Below are 10,756 nucleotides of genomic sequence, written 5' to 3'. Positions count from 1 at the left end.
TTTGGAGCTGTATTAGATTGGATTGTTTGAATGAATGTTTTTTTTTTCTTCTTTTAAGTAATGATATGTATATACGGCCCGCAAAGAAGTTTTAATATTTGAAAAATCGCATTTATATTGACTTTTTTTCTAAATGCTTTCAGATATTGGACTGATTTTTTTGTATGTGAGCTAACTATGATGATTTGCAGATGACATTTAAATTTGTTTTGCTCCGCTAATTTTGGCCAAAATTAAGGGTTAACAACTTCCAAAATTGTTGAAAACACAGTTATACAGACTTTTTTTCTATAAGCCTCTAGATTTTGAGCTGATTTTTGACATGTGAGACTACCATCATGTTTGTGTCCACATTTGTTATTGAAATTGCAGATTTTTCAACATTTTAAGACGGAACAATTCGTGTCGCTTTGACATATCTAGTTTTTGTCTGTTTCGATATTACCCATGTGGATAGGCTATAGCAGTGTGACCTCAAGGGCGGATCCAGCCGTTTTCAAAAGGGGGTTCCAAACCTAAGATAAGGTTGGTAGACTATTTACAACCGCATTAAAATTCCACCATTGCATCATCACTTCAAACAGAATTAGTCGGTTAAACCCTGTGATTGAAAACAATAGACTGAACAGGTTGTTAACACTTTCAAATATCAATAGGGTCAAGCAACATTTTCAAAATGATAAGTTCATGTAAGTGTTAATTTTGTAACAGATACGAAATTTTAGTGATATTGATCCTCAAACATTAAGCCGGTCATGAACTAAGTTTGTGAATTATGTTTGCGGTTCTTTTGACATGCATTGTGACGTGTCATCGTATTAATTTTATATTAGAAAACTATAGCAGTTATATTAGAAAAGTATCGCATTCATAAATTTTTGACGTATGTCTTGTTAACTGTCACCCTGTTTTAAGAAAAAAATCATTACCTTATACCAAGAAATCTGCCTTTCTTCGAACAAATGCTAACATTCGTTTGAAATTTCCCACAATGCAACTCGTTGATATAAGACAATATCGCTCGTTGATATAAGAAAAGCTTTTATCGAATCGTTTCTTCCATAGACTGATACTTTTCAAAGGTACAACAAATATTGAAATAGAATTATGCCTGTATAAATGATTCAACTTCTTTATAATAGTGTGTACTACGTTAAATAAAAATGCAGTATTTTTTTTTAAGAAAACACAAAATTCGACAAACAATCCAGTGGGATCGTTGTATGGAATAGTACATATAATTCGGAGTTTAGTATGACGTCCATTATCACTGTACTAGTATACATTTTTAAGGGGCCAGCTGACGGACGCCTCCGGGTGCGGGAGTTTCTCGCTACATTGAAGACCCATTGGTGGCCTTCGGCTGTTGTCTGCTCTATGGTCGGGTTGTTGTCGCTTTGACACATTCCCCATTTCCTTTCTCAATTTTATAGTGTTATTCTTTACTGAATTTGTCACAATATTGACTCTTTCAAAATTATCAAATGTTTAAGATGATTTCATGTTCCTCTTAGGTTTACTTTTAACTGGAAATCGTTTACAGTGGATTGCTATCATGTTGTGTATATAGGTCCCATGTTATGGCCCCGTATTCCATAGTCGATCTCACTAACGATATATATGCGGTCTTTTTTGCAATCTTTTGAGCAAGAACGTAGATTTCTTCTTCGAAAGCCGAGCCTCAAATTGGCTTTCTTGGCTAAATTTAAGATGTGTGTAGTCCATTTCAGGTCATCCAATATATTTGCAAGCTTATGTATGGATTATGTTGGACTTGTTGTAGTACATGTCCGTCTAGGCTATTCCTGTTCTGTCTTTTGTTCTTTGTGCTAAAAAAAACAGCACTTCTTTGCATTGAAACGTATGTACTAGATTTTGACCCATATCTCAAGATTATTTAGGTCTCGCTGTAGGAGTGTATGGTCATGTCGAGTATTTATGTTCCTTTACAGAAGGCAGTCATCCGCAAAAAGTCTGACCGATGATTTAACTGCATCTGGTAGGTCGTTAATGCTGCATAGGAAGAGAAGAGGTCCTAGTACAGTTCCTTGTACTTTTAGCAGTGTGTCAGATAGTCTAGGTAAATAAGAATATGGTATTACTTGAAAAATTCAATTTGTTTTTGAAAAAAGTATACCTTTGTTGATTTTTAATCAAAATTAATTGTGACAACGCAGCATTTTGATCCCGAAAGACAGAAATATGTTCATTCAAATTGTTGGTTTAAATTTGTTTAAAATGAGATACATAATCAGGTTAAACAGGGTACTCTATGTATTACCAACGTGGCTAACTTTGTCTTTTGGTAAGCGTTAATTTACTTTGGAGGTGGTGTATGCAATAACTTCACAATTTGTTTGGGGTGTTTCAAAAGATTGCATGGTTTTAGACAAAAGAGGGAAGACGAAAACTATTAAAGTGAAGAAAAGGTAACATAAACTTGTTTCTGGTGCCCCCCAAAATATTACTAGTATTTATCCAATTTGGAAGAGTACCTTCCATATAGCATAACTTGTCATCGATATTTTTCTTCTACTTTTGCCTTTTTTTCTATTTTCTATTTTGGGGGTATTTTCTTTTTTTTGGTGAATTGGATAATCTATGAATATTCGTCGAACGCAGTAAATTTAATGTTATTTGCAGGTTGTAAATGCATGCGCGACTCGAATTTTTTCACGCCCTACATATTTAATCACAGTGACTTACAATTCCTATTAAAGTGTATTGTATTTATATAATGATTTATGTCAGACTGATAAATATCAAGTCGTATTGTTTGTCCTAAGTCACACTAATATTACTTTAAAATATATTTTGACCTCTCTTTGTGTTTCGTTTGAATGCAAACTCATTGACAATTTCCACATGCACATGATTAGTATTATCTGACTTATAGAAATACGTATACAACATTAATATCTGGCTGTCAGCAACACGTCAATCGATGGAAATGTGCATCTGGTGTCATTTGTTTTTTTCACTGAATAAACTTAGAGTAGCATTCTCTTGTTTCCAATGTACCAGTAAGGTAAAAGGTTTATATCACGTTATTTAGTCAAGACAAAGTAAATAAAGTAATTATGATTAAACATCAAAAGCTGTATAAAAGATGTCATACGGAAACTTAAAGGGTCATTTCTTCAGTTCCGTGCAAACAAAATGTATAGCATAAACACTGCTCTTTAAACGACATGTATAGTTTAAAATGGATAAATAATCATTCCTCGGTTAAATAGTCAGTCAGTGCGACATGTAACCTACTCTCATATTGAATAAAGTAAATGTAGGGTAAACTTCAACGGGAAAGCAACGCCACATCCGATTTTAACAAACAAAAGATCGACAATACATATACAGTTTCTTCGTTCATTGAAGCGTTGATTGCGTTTGATTCAATCGTTCATCATATGCCATTCCTGATATAAGGCCTTATCTTAAGACACCAAAGCGCCAATTAAACATAATGAATTAAAGTTGAAAACATACAAATTCAAACGAAATGCTGCGACTTTTGCAATCTATATCATGCTTATTAAATATTAATATGCAGATTAAAGCTTAATAAATATTAATATACAAATAATATCAAACTAAGAATGTTAACAGAGATAGCAAAAATAGATTCAAGAGCCATTGCCTGGACAAGAAGACAAAAAAAACGAGACAAAAGACGAAAGAAATTAAAAAAAAAAAATGACATATACGAACAGCAAACACATGTAAAGATTGTTCAGAACAAATACCCATTAATTAAACCAGGAAGCGGCTATCAGACGGTCCAAATTAGTTTGGTACACTTTGGTTTTTTTCTGCTACAAATGCGGGCCCGCATCCTTCTTTTTTCTAGGCGTTCCAAAAGACTGTCCACTTGTATGTTTGTCCATCTGATGAGTGAAGCCTTTTTCAACTGCTTTTTATAGTTAGTTCTTATGTTGTATTGTTATACCACTGTCACAGGTTAGGGAAGGATTGGGATCCCACTAACATGTTAAACCCCGCCACATTATGTATGTATGTGCCCGTCCCAAGTCAGGAGCCTGTAATTTAGTGGTTGTCGTTTGTTTATTTGTTACATATTTGTTTTTTGTTCATTTTTTGTACATAAATAAGGCCGTTAGTTTTCTCGTTTTAATTGTTTTACATTGTCATTTCGGGGCCTTTAATATCTGACTATGCGGTACGGGCCTTGCTCCTTGTTGAAGGCCATACGGGGACCTATAGTTGGTAATGTCTGTGTCATTTTGGTCTCATGTGGAGAGTTGTCTCATTGACAAACATACCACATCTTCTTTTATATATATATATGAAACGCTACGAATTTTCACTCCTTAGTGTCAAGCGATCAGAAAAAGTAATATATCTGTTTACGTAACTATAATCATGACACATCTCTAAGTGTTAGGCAATCAGGCGGTCAGAAAGAATGATATATATATTACGCTACAAATATGACAAACCTCTTAGTGTCCAGCGGTCAGAAAGTATAATATACATATAACGCTTCAGATATGACAAACTTCTTCGTGTCCAGCGATCAGAAAGAGCATTATATTTATTACGCGGCAGATATGACAAACCTGAGTGTCAGGCAGTCAAAAAGAGTGACTTTAAATGTGGCAGCACTCTTAAAGTAAAGTGATCAGAAAGAGTAACCACTCTATGTATCATCATCATGCTACAAATTGGACAGCCCTCTAATTGTCAAGCGATCAGAAAGAGTAACATATATATGTTACGAATGATCACTGTTCTTTTTGCCAAGCGGTCAGAAAGAGTAACATATGTATCATGCTACAAATGGGACAGTCCTCTTAATTGTCAAGCGGTCAGAAAGAGTAACATGTGTATCGTGCTTCAAATGTAACATCAACCTTATTTGTAAGCAGTCAGAAAAAGTAACGTATGTATTATGGTACAAATGTAACACCAGCCTTATTGTCAAGCGTCTCAGAAAGAGTAACATATGTACCATGCTACAAATGTTACACCGCTCTTATTGACAAGAGGTCAAAAGGAGTAACATAAATATTGTGCTTTAAACGTGACACCCAGTGTCAACAGCTGATCAAGAGTGAAATATGGTAAGAGACTTAATCGCCTATTTGGTTTAAAATCTGTAAAACAAAATATAAGCTTTAACGAAAAGGAATCTACATTTTTTCGTGTAATCGCTACATTAGACAGATGATTAGCCGGGGTATAAGTTATCGACAGGCTATTAATATCACGTATATAATTTGTATGAAATATTGTTTTTATCAGGTCTTAAATTAATTTCCTTTTGCTTCTGTTTTGGCACATGGAGCAAGTAAATAATTGCCAGTTTACCAATGGCAATTTGAGAAGAAATGTCTAAATTTCCAATTTCAGATTGGTATTTGCCAAAAATGATGAAAAGTGTCAATCTATAATTGTTATGAGAATTTTGAAGATTATATCTGATATTGTATAATATTGTAGCTTAGTAGTGTGAACTTTTCAAAACTGTTTGTTTAGGTCAGATATGATAAACTATCTATCAATCGAAGAACAGATTTTCAGCAATTAACATTTGGGAAAAGCGTTATTTTCGCATGGGTATTATCGGTCAAAATACCTTACTCAGTATGAAACACATAGACATCGCACACCTGTTTGTACACTGTTTATACTGCTTGTTTGCTTGTTTTGTCAGAATTTACTGTTACGGTTTCATAACAAATTTTGTCGCACAGTAATTTATGGGACTCGTTAACTTAAAGGGTCAACTCATATCCGATCGACAATTTATTTTATTTTTCTAATTTCTAATTTACTTTTAAACATCCTTTATTAATTCAAATGATGTGCGCAAAATTCCCTCATTGGTCAGATCAAGCAGGAAAATTCCAAATATACGGTGATTTTCATAGGGTGTGCCTGCAATTAGTACACCAAGTGATAATGTGTGTTTTCCCTTATTCTCTTCACGTATAAAACATTTATGACTATAGCAAACAAACTAAATCTTTAATCAAAAGTTTGGCATGTCATTTCATAACTAACATGCATTATCACTAAGGAGTAACATTGTATCCCCGATATATATTCATTATTGATTCACATTGTTATCTTTTTCTTTAGGCCGTGTCTGTTGTTTTATTTGCTTCGAGCAATGTCAAGTTTTTAGAACCAACGAGAAAGCCCGTACGAAGAACACACAAACATGAAAAAGCACCCATATTTAACTTTTAACATGCATTCAGTTTGATGCCAATCTTTAACAAAGAACTACTCTTTTTAAATGTAAAATTCAGCAAACAACACAACAGTATTTAATGTTTTTGCATTTGAACCAAAAACAATTTGTGACGATAATAAACGAAGTTAATCTTAAATCAAACTTTGGGCATGTCATTTAAACATATTTGGCCAATGCATTTGTCTCAGAAAAAAATATAATATACTAGTACTTGTGTCCGAAAAAAATACCTATAAACTTTAATTTAACACCTTGTACTATATTAAAGTATATATATAATTATAATATAATTATTTTTGAGAGGAAAGTACCTGTATTATTTGATCACCAAAAAGTATAAGCAAGAACAATATCTCCGATATATACAAATATTTGATTTATTCTATGACCGTGTCTTGTCGATTTATCATTTGGTTCCCGATGACCCCTTTAATAAAATATTGTAACCTAAAGGTCTCCGCAAGACCAACTCAGCTGCCAGAAAGTGGCCTTTCAACACGGAATATAACACAACTTTGGCCTTACCTGAAGTGAACTACTTTTATTTCATATATATATGAAAAATATCATTATCAAGAAAGTGATGCTTTGTGCATCGATATAAAAGTATAATTCTTTAACGCATTTACTATTTACAATTAATGATTTTGACTGACTTTAGACTTGACGGAATCGAAAAGACTCCGCCTAATGGAATGTTTGTATAGGTATACACAAATAAATAACCCTTCAAATACTCGGAAAACTAAAACAAAAAAGTGATTAGTTCTTAACGTCGGTGTTAAATCTAACTTCATGCTGATAAACTTCTCATTCAAGTACCTGCTACATCCTGGGTGAAAACCATCAAATTTCTCAAAAATCACATGATCATATTAATGACGAATATTTATAAAGATCTTAATGTTACAAGAGAAACTGACAGTTGAAATTGAGACTTTGGATTACATACAGTGTGAACTATGGACAAACTGTTAATATGGATGTTCTGTTTTGTAACTTCAATGTTATATGGAATAACTTATTGCAAATCTTCGGAGTGCAAACAGAATGAAAACTGTAAACTACCAAAGTGTTTCTGTTCTACATCCAATCATCCTCTTTTGCATGCATCTGAAATTCCGCAAATAGTTTATTTTGGTTTTGATGATGCTCTGACGCCATTAGTTGATCCGCTATATAAAAAACTGTTCCGGTCCAACAGAAAAAATCCTAACGGATGTTCGATTGGAATGACCTTGTATGTATCTAACCAGTACACATCATATGCAGAGGTCAGAGAGTTCTATGGCAGAGGAATGGAGATTGCGTCTCATAGTGTTCACCATAATCATATCAGGACAGAACAAACGTTGTATGAAGAAGCAAGATTACAAAAACTGAATTTGGCCAGGCTTGGTGGAATTCCCGAGTCTGAAATAATAGGTTGGAGAAGTCCCTTTCTGGAAACAGCTGGGGACTATCAGCCAGACGTTTTACGAAAGTTGGGGTACGAATATGATATTTCACTTACCTACACCAGAAGACATATGAATGATCAAAATCCCTGGCCATTCACGGCGGACTACGGATGGCCATACCCATGCCAAATGAAACCTTGCTTATCTAAACCCCATCCAGGATTCTGGGAATTTCCTGTTAACTCAATGATGGATTTTAAGGACAAATATCCATGCAATTATGTTGATGGGTGCCTCAACAGACCTAGAAATGAAAGTGAAGCATTCAAATATTTAATTGACAATTTTTACAATGCTTATAGAGGTAACAGGGCACCATTGGGAATACATATGCATGCGGCTTGGTTTATGACAAAGTATAACTTTAAAGCTATGGACAGATTCATCACCGAAATCTTAAAGCGAAGTGATGTGTACATTGTGCCTGTAAAAGATGTCTTAGCATGGATGAAACATCCAACTTCATTGTCTAATATAAAAAATTTCAGACCATGGCAATGCAAAACAGGAAACGTTGTTCCCGTTCTATCTCAATCTACACCGAAAGTGAAGCACACAACAAAAACGCCTACTACAAGGGCTACAACAATACCTAGCACAGCTGCAACAACAACGACGAACACTACATCGTCAGCAACAACATCAACACCATCTCCGACAACAACTTCAACAACAACAAATTCTCCGACGACAACTACAACAACACCATCTCCGATGACAATTACAACATCAACAACAACTAAGAGTTCTTCAATAAAATCAACAAAATCCCCATTTTTTGTTCCGATTTCATCTGAACAATGGCCATTTACCCCTAAATATATCAAACCGGCTCATCAAACAAGATTTGCTGACTTCACCACTCATAGACAAACAGAAATTCATCGTCAACCAACATACCAACAACCTGCAAGTTCAAGTGCATCATCTAATAATTTCAATTGGTCTTGGATGTGGAATGGTTTTCTTAATAAGCAACAACAGCAGGCAGTGCAATCAAAAAACGGTGAACAAAATAGTGCTGAAAATTCTAAGGAAACATGTATACAGGGATTAAATTGTAAACTGCCAGGTTGTTTTTGTCAGGGAGGTAAAACTCCAGGCGGGTTTGGCCGAGAAAACACGCCTCAATTCGTGTACATTTCATTCGATGGTGACATAGATTCTAGAGTATTTTTTAGATTCAAGAAAATATTTTCTGGAGATAGAAAAAATCCCAATAACTGTCCGATATCAAGTACGTTTTTTGTGTCTCAAGAGGGATCAAGAGACTCGTTTGTTTCTTTCTTGAATAATAAGAGTCAAGAAATAGCTATGCGGGGATCTTCGTCGTCCATTGCGAACATAGCAGAGTTTCGTCGTCAGCTAGCACAGCAAAAAGGTAGAATGAAACGAAATAGAGTGCAGGTTACTGGATGGCGGAGTCCGGAACTTAAACCCTTTGGAGACGGTCAGTACTCTGGACTTGTTGAGGAAGGGTTGCAATATGATTCCACTCTAGTATTGCAGGAAAATGAAAAAGTTTGGCCATTTACATTAGATTATGGATGGAAAGATCATTGCATAATACCAGAGTGTCCGAAAAAGAAATATCGTGGACTTTGGGAGGTTCCAAATATTCCTGTAAAAGATTATTTAAACAGATATCCTTGTAATTACGTGGATGGATGTATGTTCTCTCCAAAGACTGCTGAAGAAACTTTTCAATTTCTCTGGAATAATTTTTATAATTTTAATAATTCAGACAAAACTCCATTCGGGATTAACTTTCGCCATATTTGGTTTACTCATTCAGCTTATAGAAACAATGCGCGAGGTTTTGAAATGTTTTTAGACAAACTTGAGCAAATGAAGGACGTATATATTGTTTCTACTGCTAAATTAATTGAGTGGATGAAAAATCCTCTACCGCTCTCAGAAATGCAATTCCGTTTCCGTTGTTGATGTAATAATGAATCTCATATTGGTGAAAATTTTGTATTTTTATTGTTTTAAAATAATTGTATGTTTATATACATCATTGGTTCCCTGATGTTGTTGTTTTTGAATTGTGGCATCAGTGGCGGATCCAAAAAGGGGGGGGACGATCAATGCATTTGAATGGGAGCATATAGTTGGAACACCCCCCCTTTTTACTCTGGGTTTAAAACACCCCTTTTTAAAATGGCTGGATCTGCCCCTGGGCATTCATTGTTCAAACCCATGCAAGGACAAACCAGAGACTTATGAATTTGTTTTTGCTGCTTCTAAGCTTTGCATGTGGTATTTAGGAGTAAGAGCAAAGATCGGTCGTTTCGTAGACAGAATAAAGTAGATATAAGAAGATATGGTATGAGTGCCAAGGAGACAACTCTCCATCCAAGTCACAATTTGTAAAACATAATGTTTTCGTACGGACTGTTGTTACCGTTTGAACTATCGAGTTAATTAAATAGCCGACTCATCATGCTGTACTATACAACGCAATGTTTATATTCATATCACATAAATATGTTTTCGTCTTGTTATGCATGTTATAGGTAACACGATACCGAATGACGTTACGCCATGAGTTATCGTTCCTGACGTTATCGAATAACGTTTACACATATAAGCCAATGCAGGGGGTTTTGTGTGGCATTTTTAACGGTAACTTTCCCTAGATGCAGAGTGCCGAGAGTTTTGATGCAATACGTAGCGGTTATTTGACATAGATTGTTTTATCGTTTTCAGGCAATCATTCTGCTCATTGTTAATCTTTAAAAAGTATTACTTTACTTTTTAAATATTCTGTTTCTTTGATATTTAAGCATCTGCACGCTTTATCTATATATGTTCTTATGCATAACAGACACAGTTTTATCACTTTATTTTTATTCTTGGTATAGATAAAGGAAGATGTGGTGTGAGTGCCAATGAGACAACTCTCCATCCAAATAATAATTTATAAAAGTAAACCTTGGTTTATTTTTGCAATAAGTACTTATTCATGATTCGCGCTGTATCCCCATGAAATTTTGTTTTGAAAGTAGAAATCTAATTTATAGCACTTGGGGCTCGTATGGATAGTAAAAAAAATATTGTAATCGACTAGCAA

The 10,756-nt window shown here is 34.6% G+C and overlaps 1 protein-coding gene across 1 annotated transcript; it reads left to right on the top strand.

Moving 5' to 3' along the window:
- The first annotated feature begins 6,936 nt into the window (after nucleotides 1-6,936).
- LOC143071349 (uncharacterized) lies at nucleotides 6,937-9,709 on the top strand. The gene has a single exon (XM_076245598.1). The coding sequence runs from the start codon at nucleotides 7,183-7,185 to the stop codon at nucleotides 9,622-9,624; it is 2,442 nt and encodes an 813-aa protein (XP_076101713.1). The 5' UTR covers nucleotides 6,937-7,182; the 3' UTR covers nucleotides 9,625-9,709.
- Nucleotides 9,710-10,756: the final 1,047 nt, after the last annotated feature.

The sequence above is a fragment of the Mytilus galloprovincialis genome, chromosome 4, assembly GCF_965363235.1.
Source record: "Mytilus galloprovincialis chromosome 4, xbMytGall1.hap1.1, whole genome shotgun sequence".
In the NCBI taxonomy this organism is placed as follows: Eukaryota; Metazoa; Mollusca; class Bivalvia; order Mytilida; family Mytilidae; genus Mytilus; species Mytilus galloprovincialis.
Note: the sequence above shows the minus strand (reverse complement) of the source record. Positions and strands in the feature narration are given on the sequence as shown.

Coding starts and splice junctions, on each gene's coding strand:
- LOC143071349 (XM_076245598.1), top strand. CDS start 7,183: ATGGACAAACTGTTAATATGGATGTTCTGTTTTGTAACTTCAATGTTA.